Source organism: Schistocerca piceifrons, chromosome X (assembly GCF_021461385.2).
Source record: "Schistocerca piceifrons isolate TAMUIC-IGC-003096 chromosome X, iqSchPice1.1, whole genome shotgun sequence".
NCBI lineage: Eukaryota > Metazoa > Arthropoda > Insecta > Orthoptera > Acrididae > Schistocerca > Schistocerca piceifrons.
In genome coordinates, this window is record NC_060149.1 from 125,240,648 (window position 1) to 125,262,584 (window position 21,937).

Genomic DNA, 21,937 nt, shown 5'->3' on the forward strand with positions numbered 1-21,937 from the left:
GATTGCCACTGGCGCCTTTACCTTGCCGTTGATGGGGAGGCTTGCGTGCCTCAGCGATACAGATAGCCATACCGTAGGTGCAACCACAACGGAGGGGTATCTGTTGAGAGGCCAGACAAACGTGTGGTTCCTGAAGAGGGGCAGCAGCCTTTTCAGTAGTTGCAAGGGCAACAGTCTGGATGATTGACTGATCTGGCCTTGTAACAATAACCAAAACGGCCTTGCTGTGCTGGTACTGCGAACGGCTGAAAGCAAGGGGGAACTACAGCCGTAATTTTTCCCGAGGGCATGCAGCTTTACTGTATGATTACATGATGATGGCGTCCTCTTGGGTAGAATATTCCGGAGGTAAAATAGTCCCCCATTCGGATCTCCGGGCGGGGACTACTCAAGAGGATGTCGTTATCAGGAGAAAGAAAACTGGCGTTCTACGGATCGGAGCGTGGAATGTCAGATCCCTTAATCGGGCAGGTAGGTTAGAAAATTTAAAAAGGGAAATGGATAGGTTGAAGTTAGATATAGTGGGAATTAGTGAAGTTCGGTGGCAGGAGGAACAAGACTTCTGGTCAGGTGACTACAGGATTATAAACACAAAATCAAATAGGGGTAATGCAGGAGTAGGTTTAATAATGAATAGGAAAATAGGAATGTGGGTAAGCTGCTACAAACAGCATAGTGAACGCGTTATTGTCGCCAAGATAGATACGAAGCCCACACCTGCTACAGTAGTACAAGTTTATGTGCCAACTAGCTCTGCAGATGACGAAGAAATTGAAGAAATGTATGATGAAATAAAAGAAATTATTCAGATTGTGAAGGGAGACGAAAATTTAATAGTCATGAGTGACTGGAATTAGTGTAGGAAAAGGGAGAGAAGGAAACATAGTAGGTGAATATGGATTGGGGGGGACAGAAATGAAAGAGGAAGCCGCCTGGTAGAATTTTGCACAGAGCACAACATAATCATAACTAACACTTGGTTTAAGAATCATGAAAGAAGGTTGTATAAATGGAAGAACCCTGGAGATACTAAAAGGTATCAGATAGATTATCTAATGGTAAGACACAGATTTAGGAACCAGGTTTTAAATTGTAAGACATTTCCAGGGGCAGATGTGGACTCTGACCACAATCTATTGGTTATGACCTGTAGATTAAAACTGAAGAAACTGCAAAAAGGTGGGAATTTAAGGAGATGGGACCTGGATAAACTGAAAGAACCAGAGGTTGTACAGAGATTCAGGGAGAGCATAAGGGAGCAATTGACAGGAATTGGGGAAATAAATACAGTAGAAGAAGAATGGGTAGCTTTGAGGGATGAAGTAGTGAAGGCAGCAGAGGATCAAGTAGGTAAAAAGATGAGGGCTAGTAGAAATCCTTGGGTAACAGAAGAAATATTGAATTTAATTGATGAAAGGAGAAAATATAAAAATGCAGTAAGTGAAACAGGCAAAAAGGAATACAAACGTCTCAAAAATGAGATCGACAGGAAGTGCAAAATGGCTAAGCAGGGATGGCTAGAGGACAAATGTAAGGATGTAGAGGCCTATCTCACTAGGGGTAAGATAGATACCGCCTACAGGAACATTAAAGAGACCTTTGGAGAAAAGAGAGCCACTTGTATGAATGTAAAGAGCTCAGATGGAAACCCAGTTCTAAGCAAAGAAGGGAAAGCAGAAAGGTGGAAGGAGTATATAGAGGGTCTATACAAGGGCGATCTACTTGAGGACAATATTATGGAAATGGAAGAGGATGTAGATGAAGATGAAATGGGAGATATGATACTGCGTGAAGAGTTTGACAGAGCACTGAAAGACCTGATTCGAAACAAGGCCCCCGGAGTAGACAATATTCCATTGGAACTACTGACGGCCGTGGGAGAGCCAGTCCTGACAAAACTCTACCATCTGGTGAGCAAGATGTATGAAACAGGCGAAATACCCTCAGACTTCAAGAAGAATATAATAATTCCAATCCCAAAGAAAGCAGGTGTTGACAGATGTGAAAATTACCGAACTATCAGCTTAATAAGTCACAGCTGCAAAATACTAACACGAATTCTTTACAGACGAATGGAAAAACTAGTAGAAGCCAACCTCGGGGAAGATCAGTTTGGATTCCGTAGAAACACTGGAACACGTGAGGCAATACTGACCTTACGACTTATCTTAGAAGAAAGATTAAGGAAAGGCAAACGTACGTTTCTAGCATTTGTAGACTTAGAAAAAGCTTTTGACAATGTTGACTGGAATACTCTCTTTCAAATTCTGAAGGTGGCAGGGGTAAAATACAGGGAGCGAAAGGCTATTTACAATTTGTACAGAAACCAGATGGCAGTTATAAGAGTCGAGGGACATGAAAGGGAAGCAGTGGTTGGGAAGGGAGTAAGACAGGGTTGTAGCCTCTCCCCGATGTTCAATCTGTATATTGAGCAAGCAGTAAAGGAAACAAAAGAAAAATTCGGGGTAGGTATTAAAATTCATGGAGAAGAAATAAAAACTTTGAGGTTCGCCGATGACATTGTAATTCTGTCAGAGACAGCAAAGGACTTGGAAGAGCAGTTGAACGGAATGGACAGTGTCTTGAAAGGAGGATATAAGATGAACATCAACAAAAGCAAAACGAGGATAATGGAATGTAGTCTAATTAAGTCGGGTGATGCTGAGGGAATTAGATTAGGAAATGAGGCACTTAAAGTAGTAAAGGAGTTTTGCTATTTGGGGAGCAAAATAACTGATGATGGTCGAAGTAGAGAGGATATAAAATGCAGGCTGGCAATGGCAAGGAAAGCGTTTCTGAAGAAGAGAAATTTGTTAACATCCAGTATTGATTTAAGTGTCAGGAAGTCATTTCTGAAAGTATTCGTATGGAGTGTAGCCATGTATGGAAGTGAAACATGGACGATAAATAGTTTGGACAAGAAGAGAATAGAAGCTTTCGAAATGTGGTGCTACAGAAGAATGCTGAAGATTAGATGGGTAGATCACATAACTAATGTGGAAGTATTGAATAGGATTGGGGAGAAGAGAAGTTTGTGGCACAACTTGACCAGAAGAAGGGATCGGTTGGTAGGACATGTTCTGAGGCATCAAGGGATCACCAATTTAGTATTGGAGGGCAGCGTGGAGGGTAAAAATCGTAGAGGGAGACCAAGAGATGAATACACTTAGCAGATTCAAAAGGATGTAGCTTGCAGTAGGTACTGGGAGATGAAAAAGCTTGCACAGGATAGAGTGGCATGGAGAGCTGCATCAAACCAGTCTCAGGACTGAAGACCACAACAACAACAACAACAACAACAACAACACACTACCCGAGAAGGTCAAGGTGATTGTCTACTGCTGTGATGTCAAGCCATATATTCCTCCCCCAATGCGTTGCTTTAAGTGCTGGAAGTTTGGCCATATGTCTTCCTGCTGTACTTCCAGCATCACATGTCGAGACTGTGGACGTCCATCCCATCCAAATACTCCATGCGCCCCGCCTCCCATCTGTGTCAACTGCGGAGACCATCATTCACCTTGCTCGCCAGACTGCAGGATTTAACAGAAAGAGAGAGAAATCATGGAATACAAGGCCCTAGACCAACTGACCTACACTGAGGCGAAGAGAAAATATGAGCACCTGCATCCTGTGGTTACGGCCTCCTCATATGCCGCCACTACGAGAACAGTTGTAGCCCCATCAGTTCTGCAAATTCCAGTCTCTCGGAGCCAGAAGACTACACCTGTCTGCTTGATGGTGGGGGGGCCACTGCCACCCCGCCCCCACCCCCTCCCCCTTTGCTCCCGCATAACGTACCTCAGGAGCACTGCCTCCCCAACTGTCAGGGACACCAGTCTCCACTTCTCAGCCAGCTCCTCTCGCCAGGAGGGGGTCTCTTGGGTCACTCCCTTCCCAAGTTTCTGCTAATGGGAAAGATGACGCGCACTGGTGGCTGAAGTGCCCAAAAGCAGCTGGCTGTAGGGCTTCACGATCATCTTCAGTCCCGGAGACTGAATCAGTGAAGCCCTCCCAGCCAGAGAAACCCAAGGAGCAGTGGGAAAAGTACAAAAAGAAGACCCCTAAGACCAAGGAAATTGCGGTGGCACCCACACCACCACCACCACCACCACCACCACCACCACTACCACTACCACTACCACCACTACCTACAAGCTCTGCGTCTGGGGATAAGGTGGAGATTCTGGTGTCTGCTGAGGACCTAGATCTTGCCGGACCCTCACACACAATGGATATAGACTGCTCCGGCAATAAGTCGGTGGCAGCAGCTGACCCTGAGGCGTAAACTGCCACATTGAATGCTCCGTGCCTTCCCAGTCTCACCATGATAGCATCCTGCAGTGGAATTGCGGCAGTTTTTTTCCACCGTCTGGCTGAGCTACAGTAACTGTTAAGCTTTACACCTGATTTCTGCATTGCCCACCTGGTTCCCGGCAATGCGGACCATGCCCTCCATGGCTATGAAGGATATTACAGGAACCGTAGCGACTATAATACTGTCTGGTGGATTTTGCATTTATGTCGTAAACTCAGTCTGTAGTGAAACTGTGCCCCTTCAATCCCCTCTTGAAGCTGTGGCTGTCAGAATAAGGATGACACTGGACATAACTGTCTGTAATGTATATCTTCCTCCAGATGGTGCAATACCCCTGAATGTATTAGCTGCACTGATTGATCAACTCCGTAAACCTCATCTATTTTTGGGAGATTTTAACACCCATAACCCCCTGTGGGGTGGCTCTGTGCTTACTGGCCGAGGTAGATATATCAAAACTTAACTGTCTCAGTTTGACCTGTGCCACTTAAATACTGGGGACGCCAACATTTCGGTGTGACTCATGGTAGTTACTAGGCCATTGATTTATCCATTTGCAGCCCAGGACTTCTCCCATCTATCCACTGGAGAGCACATGATGACCTGTACGATAGTGACCACTTCCCCATCTTCCTGTCACTGCCCCGGCATCAGGCCCATGAATGCCCATCCAAATGGGCTTTAAACAAGGCAAACTGGGAAACTTTCACCTCTGCGGACACCGTTGACTCTCCCCCAAACGGTAACATCAATATGATGGCTGAGCAGATGACTACAACAATTGTTACTGTGGCAGAAAACGCGATCCCTCGTTCTTTAGGGTGCCCTCGGCGAAAGACAGTCCCTTGGTGGTTGCCGGAAGTTGCTGAGGCAATTAAAGAGTGTCGGCAAGCTCTACAGTGACATCAGCAGGACCATTCCCTAGAGCACTTAATAGTCTTTAAGCGGCTCCGTGCCTTCATTCACCTGATTATAAAACGACTGAAACAGGACTGTTGGGAGAGGTATGTGTCGACCATTGGGTGCCATACGTCACCTTCCCAAGTCTCGACGAAGATCAGACATCTTTTTGGGTACCAGACTCCAACAGCTGTCCCTGGCGTTAACTTAAATGGCGTGCTCTCTGACTCAAATGCGATTGCAGAGAACTATCTTCCAGCCTCTGCATCAGAGAACTACACCCCAGCCTTTCGCACCCTCAAACGGCGTTCACTACACACCACAGTGAACCATATAATGCCCCATTTACAGAGTGGAAGCTCCTCAGCACCCTTGCACATTGCCCTGACACAGCTCCTGGGCCGTATCGGGTCCACAGTCACATGATTAAACATCTCTCGTCTGACTACAAGCAATATTTCCTCATCATCTTCAACCAGATCCAGTGCAATGGTGTCTTCCCATTGCAATGGCAGAATAGCACCATCATTCTGGTGCTAAAACCTCGTAAAAATCCACTTGATGTGGATAGCTATTGGCCCATCAGCCTCACCGCCATTCTCTGTAAGCTGCTGGAATGTATGGTGTGTTGGCGATTGGGTTTGGTCTGGAGTCACGTGGCCTACTGGCTCCATGTCAGGGCAGTTTCTGCCAGGTTCACTCTACAACTCGTAATCTTGTCCCTCGAGTCTGCCATCAGAGCAGCCTTTTCGAGACATCAACACCTTGTAGTCATCTTTTTTGACTTATGTAAAGCATATGACACGACCTGGCAACATCATATCCTTGCCACATTGTATAAGTGGGGTCTCTGGGGCCCGCTCGCTATTTTTATCCAAAACTTCCTGTCGCTACGTACTTTCCAGCCCAAGTCGTGCCTTCCATAGTTCCCCTCATATTCAGGAGAATGGCATTCCGCCGGGTTCCGTATTGAGTGTATCTCTGTTTTTAGTGGCCATTAACGGCCTAGCAGCAGCTGTAAGGCCGTCAGTCTCCCCTTCTCTGTATGCAAATGGCTTCTGCATTTTGTATTACTCCTCCATTACTGGTGTTGCTGAGCGGCACCCACAGGGAGCCATTCACAAGGCGCAGTCATGGGCTCTAGCCCCGCTTCCAGTTTTCAGATGCGAAATCATGTGTCGTGCACTTCTGTCAGCCTCGTACCATTCATCCAGAACCTGAACTTTATCTTAATGATGAACCACTCACTGTAGTGGAGACATATCTATTGTTAGGACTGGTTTTCGATGCCCGATTTTTGTATGGTCCTCTCCCCCCCCCCCCCCCCGCCCCCCCCCCCCCCCCCCCCCCCACCCTTTTCAGCCAGCCAACCAACCAACGAGAGCTTTCAGAAGTGTCACTCTGAGTCTCTTGTGGTTCAACTTGAATTTCTGGTTGAAGTAGTATCCAGGTTGTACAGCATGAAGCTGTTGACTACTGCTACCTTCAACAACCAGAAAATCATCTTACACCACCACTTTTTTATTTCGTGATGAAGCTGTAGGATGCACAATACTCGATGGCTATATTCACTCCACCCAGGTTTTTATTATAGTCACAAATGACTTTCTTTTTAGGAATTGCTCCAAACAACAGTGGCATGTGTTGAAGAAATGCATTTCCTCGCAGTTATATTGCTTGCTGACAGTTACTGAACACTTCAGCACAAGAGATACACCAGTGGGAGCCCTGATGCCTTAGTTACAGTGAATGGAAGTTCATGTTGAATGATGCCTGACACGAGTCTATTGCGGTATTTACACAGTTGAGGCTGTCCCGCCTGTCACGCTCTAAGGGTTAATATTCTGGTCCACTGATCTGTTGCAGACTGCAAGACCATTAAAATTTGGGTTGAAAATTTAAAGACAACTGGCTCCATGATGATGAAACCACCTGGCCCAGTCAGCACAGCCATTACATCCATAAACATGGAGAGAGAGAGAGCTAGGGCACCTGTGATACAGAGCTCTAATGGTTGGTTCACTCATGTGCTGTGAGTTTAGGTTCTAACAAATTAAGTGTGAATTATTCTGCACAAAGGTGGTTCGATGAGATGGTGCAGCTGCGCGCGCTCGCCTTTCTGCTTCTAAGCATTCAAGTTGCTTTTCTATTCCGTGATTGGTTATCTTGATATCTACCATTTCGATGTTCATATACAGGGTGTACACGACCTGGGACAATCGGGAGATCCGGGAAAAACCCGGGAATTTTTACATCTGGGAGAAAACAGGGAAAAATCCGGGAATTTTTTAGAATTCCGGGAATTTTTCATTGTTTTAGTTTTCAGTTAAATTTTTGTAATTTTTACTGGTAAGAATCGATACTCTAACAAAGGATATTACTGAATCCCGCTACTGCAGATTAATACTACAGTAATGAAACATGAACGAGGAAGGAAAAAAACATAAATTGCAAGGGAAATGTGCCATATACAACACCAAAACATAGTGCTCATACAAGCTTTTGCCAACAGCAAAATGTATCAAAGGCTTTAGGAAGACTATGCAATGATTCATAACAACAAATTGCCTCCGATGAGCGTGACGTCACAACTGTTTACATTAGATTCGTTTAGCAGTTACGAGCGGGCTCATGCGCATGCGCAGTTGAGTGGCGTATCAGTAGTACCTTCTCCCGTTTCTGGCTACAGAAACAAGATTGTTGGCTGTGTAAGCGGTCGCAGCAAGCAGCTAGATGCAATCGGGAAAAATTTTACTGCTGCGCCCAAGCTCTCAGATTCATGCATGCGCAGCGGGCCCTGATCTATGAGGGTGGGGGTTGGGGGTGGAGCGCCAAAATCATATTCTTGAAGAGAGAAAACCTTGTTTCACAAAGCGCCTAGCATCCAACGCACGTTAGTCTATAGATTACTCATATTATTTTGATGCGCATCCCTGTTGGTTTTTGAACACACTCTGTAAGTTGATTTCTGAATGACTCGTAAGCCGCGCGGGGTAGCCGTGCCGTGTGAGGCGACTTGTCACGATTCACGCGGCTCCCCCGTCGGAGGTTCGAATCCTCCCTTGGGCATGGGTGTATGTGTTGTCCTTAGCGTAAGTTAGTGTAAGGTAGATTAAGTAGTGTGTAAGCCGAGGGACCGATGACATCAGCAGTTTGGTCCCATGGGAAAAAAATCATAAGTTGTTTTTTGAACACGTGCATAGTGTATGTGATGTCTCTGTCAGGGGAATCCTCGTCGCATCTAGAAATAAACTTTCCTGCAGGCAACAGGGGACCGGGCTATACAAGCTGAGCGGAGTAAAGCCGAACGAATGAACGTCGATCGGTGTCTGTTTATGTTGTTTGGGTTTGCGAATGATCAGTGTTGTTATAATTATTAGGGAAATCCATAGATTCAGACTACCAGAGTGGAAATAAACGACTAATAGGAATAAAAGGTAAAAAAGATTACGTATTATCTTCTCGTTGTATCAAGGAAAATGAAATTTTGTCAGAAAATTTTTCGCCAGATCGCTACATTAATAAGGGCCAGTTGTACAGTCCCCGTCTAGTTCTCTTCTGGAAGTAGTGCGGAAAATTGTTTGTATGAACATAACGCCGCCTAACCGGAGAATAATCAGGGATAACTAAAGCCGTGATTCCGGCAGGGTTAGTGAAGTTAACCGGCGAATAAGTTTTGACAAAGGCAGGGGTAGTTCCAGAATTAGTCATGACATGATTGTTTGTTAGAGCGAGGGAGGAGAAGAGACGGGGACATCACACAAATTAGGGAAGAATATGATGATTCCAAATTTATATAAACATGTTGTACTGCTACTTTTTGATCTCATGCTCGAGAAAATGGAGCGTTTGACTGAAATGTGAAACTATTTTCTAACCTAAAGCTTTTTCCTTGTAGTAGGCCTAATAGGAATTTTATGTTGGTCTTCGTTAATTATATTCTGTCGTGTTATAAAAATGACCATTTGTGCCAAAACAGTCTCGTTTATTTGGTGTGTTTTACAATTTCTGCAGTATTAGAAACGCCTATTTTGTTTTATCTAGCAGACAGCGACAAAATAGACGTAATCAGTATTGGGTACTATTTGTGTTAACAGCAGACAACGATATTTCGATTTTTCATGTAGGGAAACGTTTGACGAACTTTGATGAGGTGATAGATTCTGTCACAGAAAGGAAAGCACTCCGTGTAAAGTTGTAGCAAGATTAGAGAGAAAATAATGCTAGGAGCTAAGGATTGAAGAAATGTGTACTGTATTTGCTTGTCTCTTGTCTTTACTGGTTTTATGTATCCTATATTTAATATTACGTCGCCCACAACAGAAAGTTATTAGCTAACAGGCAATAAAGAGTGCAAATTATCTATTGAGTTCTTGTCCTCCCAATTACAAATAATCCCATCCAGTATTAATTGCGACTGGGAGCAGGAGAGGCACCACAGGACATTTTAATTTCCACTGTCCTGAATAGAGTTTGATGGCATCCAGTACAAAATATACACGTTTCAATTCCAGGGAACGAAATACAGTGACGTGCGATAGAAGAATGCTGTGTGAAGAGGGGTGACACTGCACTCCAGCACACTTAAGACCAAATAACTTGCCTTACATTTCCTCGAACATATATGTTTTATGTATCAGACTCTTCAGAAAGATGTGCGCTACAAAATGAACATATTTTTGAAAATTTGATTTTTTAATTTTTTTGACGTCGTATCTCAACTCTAGGGAGGGGGGGCGGGAGGGGGACTGGGTTGCGGGGGGCACCACTATCTTGGTATTGTGCCGGTTCGGAAATATTGTAGATCTGAGGCTGATGCGCAGAGCAGTCTGAGTTATGGTGGGGATGTGTGTAGTCTCCACGTGACCCGTGTTTACATTTAGTGAATTTGCTGTTTCCTCTTCGTTTACTGCTCTCACGTCAAATTAAAACAAAATGGATTTCTGTGGCCAGGACCTATCAAGTGAATTAAAATACATTCACATAATTACGGAAGGCTAATATACATTATTAGTTTCAGATTTTATTTCATTTCCGCTTTTCTGACAGGCATGCATTAATCGCCTTGTAGAACAATGAAGTTATTTTTGTCGGTTTGCTAAAGAAATTTGGTTTTTATTAACCTTTTACGCTGAGGCAGTCAATGTGTTTGAAACAAAGTGTTTAGTTCCACACTATTGGCTAATTTCAACTGCTCACTGCATTTAAAGTGCACGTATTCTTCTTCTAGCACATATGGCATTATGCCATAATAAAAAATGAGTTAGTACAGTACTGGTACTCCAAAAAAATTTACATCCCGAAACCCACACTGAAAAGCTTAATATCAGGTCGAGGCCTACTTCATTGGGAATCTGGACGTAGGAATATGCTCTTTAAGTATGCACTTTAAATGTGCCATTTTAGTATGGTTCACGAAATTCCGATGCTCTTGGAGTATCTTCTGATTTCTTCTTTTATAACATAATGTAAGATCTTGTAATGTTTTACATGTACGAACATACGGGCTTCCTGCGGCATAGCAGCTGCCAAAGCGCGGTGGCGCGTTATGTGGCGCTCTCTGACGACTACTGAAATGAACCTATTTCTAACAGGTTGCAGGAAAGTGTTGCGAATGGTGGTTTGAAGAGTGTTACTTTCAAAGTAAATTTCCTTTTATGCAAGTTGAACTATGTCAAAGATTGTACGATGAATTTCTTAAACCACAGAGCATTTGATGACGAGCCATTTAGTAGAAGTATTTCGAGCCCAGAAGATTTGACATTCATGTCGTTATTATGAACAAATTGATGTAGTGCTACGGGAAGCTCTCTTCTCTGCGGTAGCTAATTTATTTGTGGATAACTTTGAGGACAAATCACTGGACTCGACAAAAAATTTTACTGGCACATTTGTGTGACGTATCTTAAAGCGTAACACGCGCAAAAAATATCAACATTATATGTGAAAGCTTAGCTTCTCTTGCCGCTTATTAACCTTAGAGACCAATATTATGTGTGAAAGCTTTGCTTTTCTTGCAGCAACGCTATGTATATTAATTTAAAACATTAACTTTTCTTGTTTGTGTATCCGCGCTTCTTAAGTGATGTTGCTATTACCTGTGTACATCACGTGTCCTATGCTCTGAATATCCGCTGTCATCGGTAGGCAGGATCACGTGACAAGAGCTATGACTGACTTACAAAAGTGCATCGCAATCTCGATTACAATGGTTCAGAAAGTAACATGCGGTGTTTAGTGGAATTCGAATTTATACTTTCGTAGTACCTAAATATGCAGCGTTCATGTTGCTGCACATCAAAAATCTTTCCAAAAGGAGTTTGCTTCCCTAAGTTTCGTTTTATAAAGTGCCAGGAAATTCTGCGACCATGTATAAAAACGTAACCATTCAAAGGATTGATAAGTTTTACAGTTCCGAGGGAAAATATACTGTCACTTAATTTCACAGAAAAAGTGTCTCTCCATCTGGGAGAAAGTGTGTTTTTAACCGGGAAATCCGGGAATTTTTTTCCTTGTCCACGTATACACCTTGATATAGTGATTGAAATGAAGGACCGTGTTAAGATCTGTGATGAAACAGTTTCAGAAGACTGATTTCAATATTTCAGTCTTCTGTTATCTATTGTTTTGGTGCCAGTATGATCTGAGTGAGTGAGTAGATGATCTTGAACCACTTACTTACCTTACATAAGACCAAAAGCTCTTAGAGCTGATAAAATTTTACTTTCAAAGTCATTGAATGCTTCTCTTGTTGTTCTCAGTATGCTCCTTTTCGCTTTGTTGAGCTTTTATTTATCAGCTAGGTTTTGACTTCTCTTGAATCTGAGATAAAGCCTGTTCTATTTACAGAACAGTTTCTAACATGGCAATTAAACCCCAGTGGGTCTTTGCCATCCCTTTAGGCTTTGCTTGGAGCATACTTCTCCAAGACAAATTGAACAATGCTTTTGGAATTTGTGTGTGTGTGTGTGTGTGTGTGTGTGTGTGTGTGTGTGTGTGTTCCACATCCTCGTAACTGAATTTAATGTATGTAATTTAAATTTTACCAGCATTCTAAAGTGATTCTATTTAGTGAAGTTTTCCTTACATATTGTACAGGTCATGCACTGCATAGCATAGTCCTTTGACAGTAATTTCAGTGTGTTATATTTCTTCCTCTGGCTGTAATGTAATTCTGAAATTGTGCGCACAGGTGATTGCAGGTGCATTGGGTGCCATTGCAAGAAATAATTCCATGCTACTTCCATCTGTTGGCTCAGTTTGCTTGTAATACATATACAACATCTAGTTCACAATATTTGAATCGCAAAGCAACGTGGTACTTTTACATGCATAGACGATGGCCGGAAGTTAGAATCATGTTAAGTGATAGAAAAAATACTGGAGCCAAGTAAGAATGACCCTGAACCCATGCTATATTGTCCAGAAGTCAACCAGTTCTAGGACATATGAGATGGATATTTTTTTTTCCTTTCTCTTGTGGCAAATTTCTAAATATTGAGGAATTGTGAAGTATAGGTGTGGCATAAGTGTACTTCCGAAAAACATGCAATAAGAAGAGAACCTAATTATCTGCATGTGTTTTTCAGTATGCTTACAGATAACAATGTTGTTTTGTTCCAGTCTACAGGTGGGAGCACTGGTGAGGATGAAGACGAAATTCAGTCAGTTACAGCGGAGACACGCAGGAATACACAACATAATGAACATGTTGATCGTGAACCTGCAGAGGTAAGATATCTGGGTAAATAGAAGTAGTTCAATTTTGAACATGAATTACTGAATTACTGTGCACTTGTAGAACTTTTTGTTGGTTACACGGTTTAAATCATCCTCTTTTCTTGATTATGATGCTAAGCAGATAGTATATGAGAAGCCTTCTGTTGTATTTTATCTGTCGCTGGCTTTGCATGTTGAGAGATCATTTGAGCAATGCAAATTATTGGTAGGAAATTTCTTCTTTTATTTGTTGGATGTTGTGTTTAATATAGAAAATGTTAGAAATATGTATTGTTATCATCAAAATAATTGAAACATGGGTGTTTCCAAACATAGCACTTTTGTAAGATGTTAGGCGTAGAGAAAACAGCACGCTGCTTTGACTCTTGAGTGCCAACAGATCACTGGGGACAATCATGTGGACGAAGTTTTTCAAAATCATGTAATATAATCTGTGTATGGTGAGCAGTCATGTCAAAGGCAGTGATGGCTTATACTGAACTTTGAGAGGCCACACTAAAGAAGTATAGCAGTGGGGATGAACCACAGTTGTCACACAAAAAAAAAAAATCGTGGAGATACACTGGCAAAAGTGATGTTAAAACTCCACATCTCTGCAACGACAGTACAATGTGAGCTGCTGCAACTGGACTTGTGATCACTAGAAAGAATGTAGTATAATGACATAAATTGTTCCCAGACAATGCAAAACACACCAGTGTGAGTTGATTAGTGTGATTATCGGAATCCTTCTTTACTTGATCTACAGCAGCATATAACATTTATGTATGACTGATACCAGGCCAAGCTTATGTATTAAATTGCATATAATTAAACATAGAGGTAGCTTTTTTGTTCATTTGGTTAAGTAATTTTATCACAATCTGTCTTTAAAGTCATTAAGATTAAATAATGTATCACAGTAAAGAAAATCTAGAAATTGCATTAGACGAAGTTCTTCCTACAATATAGGAATACCAACTTTTGACAGTGTGTAAAGTCACACTTCTATCTCAATCTAGATACAGTACAGTGAACACGATTTGGCTCAAAATATTGAACAGCTTCTGCGGTCATAGCAGATAATACAGCACCCATTTTTTGCTCCCTGTTGTGTACGAATCCGTACGCAGTGGTAAGGAGAGGTGGGCTACAGAGTGTGGCAAACGTTGGTGTACAAAAGCTGGACAGAAGCAGAAATTGTTTGTCAATAAGTCAACACAGTAAACAGAAGGAATATTTAACTTGAATTTTTACAAGCATACGAAGACTTATTACAAATAATGTAGCAAGAAATAGAGGCCTGTTCATTCAATAGCACTAAGGATGAGGTTCCCGTATGAAGTCATAAACAGCGGTGTTGGAGCTGCGACAAGGCAGCGTCTGCATAGCGTCACACAGTAGAGAGGCTCAAAAGTGCGAGTGGACTGTGTGGCTGCCACCGGCCATCCTACATCCTGGTGGCAGAAGGAGCTCGTAGTCCAGAGCTGCTGGAGGTGTGGCTCAACGGACGCGCACCATAGGTCCACCAAATCCCACATTACTGCTATTGGTGTATGACAGAAACTGGCAATTGTGTTGTGATGCCTGTGGGGGTGGTACTGATATGTAATAACACACTCCCATCCTACCTGATAATGTAATTGCAGTTCTGTACAGAAAAGTCCTGCGTTGATATGTCACCAATCTCAAGAATCAATACCCTCTTAATTCACATCTCAGAAGTGGTCCAGCATTGTGCAGTATGCTACATTCAGATGTTCAGATCTTAATGTCACAGTCAGATCATTACAAGTTAGGCTTGATGGTGTAATGAGAGTCAGGCTGCAAGTGTTAAGACATGGGTAAGATCAGATATGTGTAAAGCGCAGAAGCTTTTTTCAAATTTTAGTGCTGCCTCACCGTTGGCAGTTGGTGTGATAGAGAATCAGTCTCCATGTGGGGTATGGATGTTTTTGTTTATGATTAATGACATCCACAGATCAATGAGTCAGTATATTAAGATTAGTTTTGTTGATAGACTTCATATTCAGACCTATGACTGACTTAGTTCAGTGCTAGCTGAATAATACACTGTGGTCAAAAATAGACACCTGGCTGAAAATAACTTTCGTGGCGCCCTCCATTGGTAATGTTGGAATTCAATATGGCCCACCCTTAGCCTTGATGATATTTTCACTCTCGCAGGCATACTTTCAATCAGGTGCTGGGCGGTTTCTTGGGAATGGCAGTCAATTCTTCATGGAGTTCTGCATTGAGGAGGGCTATCAGTGTCAATCAGTGAGGCCTGGCATGAAGCTGGCATTCCAAAACATTCCAAAGGTGTTCTGTATGATTCAGATCAGGACTCTGTGCAGGCCAGTGTGTTACAGGGATGTAATAGTCATGCAACCGCTCCACCACAGGCTGTGCATTATGAACAGGTGCTCGATCGTGTTGAAAGATGCAATTGCCATCCCCAAATTGCTGTGAGAAGCAAGAAGGTGCTTAAAACATCAATGTAGGCCTGTGCTGTGATAGTGCCACGCAAAACAACAAAGGGTGCAAGACCCCGCCATGAAAAACATGACGACACCATAACCCCAGCGCCTCCGAACTTTACCGTTGGTACTACTCACACTGGCAGATGATGTTCACCGGGCATTCGCCATACCCACACCGCGCCCTCGGATTGCCACATTGAGCACCATGATTCATCACTACACACAATGTTTTTCCACTGTTCAATCATCCAATGTTTATGCTCCTTACACCAGGCGAGGCATCGTTCGGTATTTACTGGCGCGATGTGTGGTTATGAGCAGCCGCTCGACCATGAAATCAAAAGTTTTCTCACCTCCTGCCTAACTGTCATAGCACTAGCAGTGGATTGTGATGGTCTGGATAGATGTCTGCCTATTACACATTACAACCCTCTTAAACTGTCGGCAGTGTCTTGTCAGTCAACAGACGAAGTCGGCCTATAAGCTTTTGTGCTGTACGTGTCCCTTCACGTTTCAAATTCACTATCACATCGTAAACAGTGCATTTAGGAGTATGGAAATCTCGCATACAGATGTATGACACAAGTGACCCCCAATCACCTGATGACGTTAAGAAGTCCGTGAGATCTGCGGAGCACCACATTCTGCTCTCTCACGATGCCTAATGACTACTGAGGTTGCTGATATGGAGTACCTGGCAGTAGGTGCCAATCATAGTGTATGTACACACACACACACACACACACACACACACACACACACACACACACACACACACACACACACACACACACAGAGAGAGAGAGAGAGAGAGAGAGAGAGAGAGAGAGAGAGAGAGAGAGTTAATTTTGGAAGCTCTTCAAAATTTTGAAGAAAAACAAATTAAGTAATTGCTTACTCAGTAGGTTCATCAAATAATTCAAAAAGTGAGGAGACACAGGAAATGTGTAAATATCATGCCATGGGCTGCCACATGTGCTTACACTGTATTTTCAGAAGCTTCCAAAGTTGATGGTTTATAAGAAATATGCCCATCAGTGTTCAAGAAATGGACAGCTGAATTTGAAATGGCCATACATCTCTTGAAGATGATCCATATGAATAACATACCAAAGCTGCTATCATGAAAAGTTGAGAAATTAAACAACTTGGTATTTGAAAATCTAAGATTAAAGGTCTATGAAATAGCGTACATAATAGGTATATCGGGTGGAATAGTGTGGTACAGGCCACATGAAAAATTAGCCCTGAGTAAGCTTTGTGCAAGACAGGTGCTTCATTTGCTAAACGCTACATAAAGAAAATATGAAAAAAGATATTTGGCCCATTTTAAAAAGAACTGGACAGTTTATGCATAAATTTATTACTGCTGGCAAGCCACGGATTCACTTTCTCATGTAAGAAATGCATGAATAAGGTGAAATTTACTGACAGAGTAAAACAGTGGGCTATTAAATGTTACTAATGAGACCAGGGTGCAGATTCAAATTTGTCGAGTACACAGTTTTCATCTTACAACAGTGATCACACTGTTGCAAAGTAAAATATTTAGTCAAGAATAGAAAATGTGCATAATTTTTGAACACTGTAAATATTCCCTCACAAAGATCCATGTTTATGCTGTTTTACTGGATAGAGTCTGAGAGCATCTTGTAAATTTCGTGACAAAAAAGCAAGTTGAAAAATATGATGACACCATTACAATGAAAAAGGTGAAGAGAGTGAATGTGGAGAACTTGCTGGCTGGTAATATAAGGTTCCTCTTATAAACTTAAAGTTTTACTTCAATATACATCTTGTCCAAGTTTTTATATGTGATTCAGTTATCCTGTGCCCTATAGCTTTGTAACACGGGGTAGACAACTCCTTGACCTATATGTTCTACAAGTAATATTACTTGTGCCTAGTGCATATTATCAGTATTAAATCAAACTGATTTACCAGTTTAAAAATATTGTGTGCCATTATTGATCAAAGTTCAATAGACATTTGATTAAATGACTACTCTGTTATTCTAGGATCGTGTCACTCACAAACCATTCCAACAGAGGAGGAATAAAAGGTAAGGAGTATGTTCCCTATTCATAGTGCTAACAATTACACCGTATTGCCAAGTATATCACTACCTAATTGGAATTTTTATGAAGCCTTGTTTTCCCATTGTTGTTTGTAAAATACTTCTCTTGGATAATAAATGTGTTACACTAAAATACTTTTAATAAAGCTAAGATAAAAATGTTGTCAGTTTTTGCAGCAGTGTGCTTAGCCAGTACTTCGCTCAGACATAAATCCTTCTTATGCAAAATGCTGACATTTTGATACTGGCTCTGAATGCTTCCTCAACTGTCGATCTGTCTGTCTCGTACAAATCAAATTTCCATTTATATCTATGGGAAAATCCTTCACTGTTATTGTGTTTGCTTAAAAAGGAGTAGTAAAATTTTTAGTGGCTAAAATGGCTTTCTACTCAACTATGTTTTGCCCTTTCTGCCTCTGGGTTGAGGGAAGTGTCATAAGTAGTCAGCTAACAAAATAAGTTACATTGAGTGAGAATGCTTGCCATAACAATCAGAGCAGGATGGCATGGTACAGATTTCCTCATCTTAATTTAGTCAGCATGGCCATCATTCCAAAATTTTAATATCCCTTGAATTGGGATACCAAAATTTAGCAAGGTAGGTCACTATCACCTCATGTCATGGTGTTATCTGCTTTAGGTGGATTGAGGGATGTTGAGATTTTTTTTTTAAATTTGTTCTGGCCCTTCCAACCAATGTGCAGCCTCTCACAGTTTGCATCAAAATTAATTCTTAGGTATCATTGGTGATCACGTACTCATCCTTTACAAAGTGAGGTTTATCTATACTTTGTCCCAAAAGTTGCTCATTCGTAATGGGATGCTGAATATTAAGGATAAAAGTAAGAATTGCTTTGTGTGGTATGTTTGCCGGAGGGCCTCATATGAGAGGTGGAGGCGGAGCTCCCTCTCGCTGTCAAAGGGGCAAGGCACAGTCATCTGCAGGATGTGACTCGTTGGCAACAGTGACACCTGTCGCTCAGGTTCTGAGGGTATCCACAGCTCATAGGGGCGGCTGGCAGAAGTGGTGATGGCTGCTAGCCTCGCATGCAGTTATTGTATTGGAATTTATCAGGGTGTTTTGTTTTGGAGCCGAACAGAGTACCTCAACCAGAAGCTGTATCAGTTCTGTGATGTCTTGGCTTCAGATTTCTATACCTGTGTCACGGAGGGAAGAATTGTAGGATTCCACTTGATAGATTAGGGCTGCACTACACATAGGAAAGAGCTACCCTGGTAGCAGAGCACTTTGGGAGTTTTTTAAGCTAGGCAATTGTTTGAAGTCATTGATGAATGATTATCAGTTCATATGCAATAAGAGAAATCAGTCACATGCATTGTAATGGCACTTAGGCTGTCAAAATTTTGACAGCAAGTTGCTGAAACATTCATAACAAAGTTCCTGAATTTACTGCGCTCCAAGAAAGTTCTCACGCTCAAATTATTCTTGAAATTGAGGACTCGGTGAAACCCGAAGTAGAAAGATCCAAAATATTTGAGTCATGGAACATGTATTGGAAAGGCAGGTTAGGCACCATAGGAGGGGATTGTTCATTAGTCGACAAAAATATTGTCTCTGTTGAGGTTGAAAAAGTGTCTGTGAAGTTATCTATATGTGAGTAACCAGCCTAGGTGAATTAAAGTTAACAAGTTAATCATCAGATATTTTTACTGGCCACCTGATTCTGCCTTAACAGTTGTAGAATCATTCCAAGAAAGTCTATGCTAAGTAGCGTGGAAATACCACAAACATGCAGTATCAGTTGGAAGTGACTTTAATGTATTGAGCATGGACTGGGATATCTGTGGATTCATTGCAAGTGGTGTGGTTAACCAGTCTAGTGAAATAGTTCTGAACAATTTTCTGAAAACTGTCTTCAGATAAGCAGTTGTTAGCATTCTACTCAATGAATGGTCATCATTTAGCTCCAATATGATGTAGAGGAATTGCGGGCAAAGCTTAAACATGATTTTGAATCGTGATCTGGAGATGTATGTGCCAAGTAAGTGGATTAAGTACAGAAAAGATCCACCATGATTTAATAACAAAATATGTTAAATGACGATAAAGTAGAGATCGTTGCACTCTCATATCAAAAAAGAATAGCAAATGTAGACAGACAAAAGTTAGTAGAAATTCGTGCGTCTAAAAAGATTGACAAGTGAGGCATACAACTTCCACAGGTTACCTTTGAGGGATCTTGCCGATACCAGAGAAAATTTTGGTCCCACAAAAAAAAAAAAAAAAAAAAAACTAAGCGTGTCGAAAGCTTCCATCCAGCCACTCCTAACCAGTCTGGTATGGCAATGGAGGACAGCAAAAGGCAAGCTGATATTTCAAAATTAATCTTTAAACATATCACACAGCGAGGTGGCGCAGTGGTTAGCACACTGGACTTGCAATCAGGAGGATGACTGTTCAAACCCACATCTGGCCATCCTGCTTTAGGTCTTCCGTGATTCCCTAAATCGCTTCAGGCAAATGCCGAAATGGTTCCTTTGAAAGGGCACGTCTGACTTTCTTCCCCAGCCTTCCATAATCCAATGGGATTGATGACCTCGCTGTTTGGTCCCCTCCAAATCGACCAACCAACCAGGCATACCGTCATTTGACTGTCACGCAGACTGCATTATGGAGGACATAGAAATAGATATCCTTGGCCTTGAGGAGCAACAGAAAGAGTAAATAAACAAATAAGTCACAAGGTGTGGATGGTTGCATAACTTGTTCTTACAGATAATACTGTACGGTACTGACCCTTTACTTAGCTTGCATTTATCGTGAATCTCTTGCCCATCACAAATTCCCAAGTGGTTGGAAAAAGTGCAGGTGACTCCTGTATGTGAGAATGGTAGAAGAGAGGACCCACAAAATTAAGGACCAATATCCTTAACATTGGTATTCTGTTGAATTCTTGAACATATTCAAAGTTTAATATAATAAATTTTCATGAGATGTAAAAGGTTCTGTCCACAAATCTGCACGGCTTTAAAAAGCATTGCTCTTGCGAAACTCAGCTTGCCCTTTCCTTACACAATAACCTGCGAACCATGTATGAGGGGCAACAGGCTAGATTCCATATTCCTAGCTTTCTGGGATGCATTTGACATGGTGCCCCTCTGCAGACTGTTAATGAAGGCTCAAGAATATGGAATAGATACTCAGATAAGTGAGTGGCTCAGACTTCTTAAGAAATAGAAACTAGTAAATTTTCCTAACCAGTAAGTGTTCATCAGAGACGAGGATATTGTCAGGAATGTTAGAGAGAAGTAAGACAGGAACATTTTCTTTCTCTGTGTGAACAATCTAATGGGCGGGTTGAGCAACAATCTGCAAATATTTGCTAGCGACACTTGAGTATATGAGAAAGTATGGTTCTAGAGTGACTAAAATGATTTAGGTTGAGTTGGACCGAATTTTTAAGTTTCTTGGGAGAATTTTGGAATCTTAAGGTCCTTCACAAAGGAGACCCCATATTGAACACTTGAATGACCCATTCTTTAGTACTGCTCAAGTATTTGGAATACCCACCAGGATGGATTAAAGGAAGATATTGAAGCAATTCAGAGGCATACCACTGGATTTGTTACTGGTAAGTTTAGTCAACACTCGAGGGTTGCAGAAATGTTTTGTGAACTGAAATGTGAGTTCCTGGAGGAAAGATTATCTTCTTTTTGCCAAACATTACTGAGAAAATTTAGAGGACAGGCATTTGCAACTGACTTCAGAATGAGTCTATTGCCACCAGCATACATTTTACGTAAGGACCATGAAGACAAGATATGAGAAATTACGGCTTCTTTCGAGGCGTATAGTGTCTTTTTTGCAATACTCCATATGCGAGTGGAATAGGAAAGGAGATTATTTGTAGTGGTACATGGTACCTTTCAGCATACACCATACAATTACTTGCTTAGTATGTATGTAGATGTAGGTAAAAGTCCATTTTTGAAACTTGAAAGTTACAGTAAATTTAGTGTAAAAGTTATAGTCCAGTTCTTACGAAGTTTTAAATATCCTGAGCCGGCCGGTGTGGCTAAGCGGTTCTAGGCGGTTCAGTTTGGAACCGCGCGACCACTACGGTTGCAGGTTCGAATCCTGCCTTGGGCATGGATGTGTGTGATGTCCTTAGGTTAGTTAGGTTTAAGTAGTTCTAAGTTCTGGGGCTGATGCCCTCAGATGTTAAGTCCCATAGTGCTTAGAGCCATTTGAACCATTTTTTAAATGTCCTGTAGATTTGCAATGAAGTAAGAACATTTGTGTTAAACCTCTCTAAAAAAAAAAGTACAATGTTGGATAATTACTCACTGAACGGAGTTTGTATTCCACAACTGGCAGTAATGTTGAAAACACCAGTTTACAGGTGCATTTATTCCATGATAATTTTTTTTTCCTAAAGCTGTAATACTAAAATATACAGGATATATTGAGTTACTGAT

At 41.7% G+C, this 21,937-nt stretch overlaps 1 protein-coding gene across 2 annotated transcripts in view; it reads left to right on the forward strand.

Moving 5' to 3' along the window:
* Positions 1-21,937, forward strand: part of LOC124722864 (PRKC apoptosis WT1 regulator protein-like) — a 59,429-nt gene that overhangs the window by 31,240 nt on the left and 6,252 nt on the right. For both annotated transcript variants that reach the window (XM_047247994.1, XM_047247995.1), the window contains exons 5-6: positions 12,842-12,949; positions 17,439-17,482. In XM_047247994.1, coding sequence (XP_047103950.1) covers positions 12,842-12,949; positions 17,439-17,482 — 152 coding nt within the window. The remainder of the gene's footprint in view (positions 1-12,841; positions 12,950-17,438; positions 17,483-21,937) is intronic.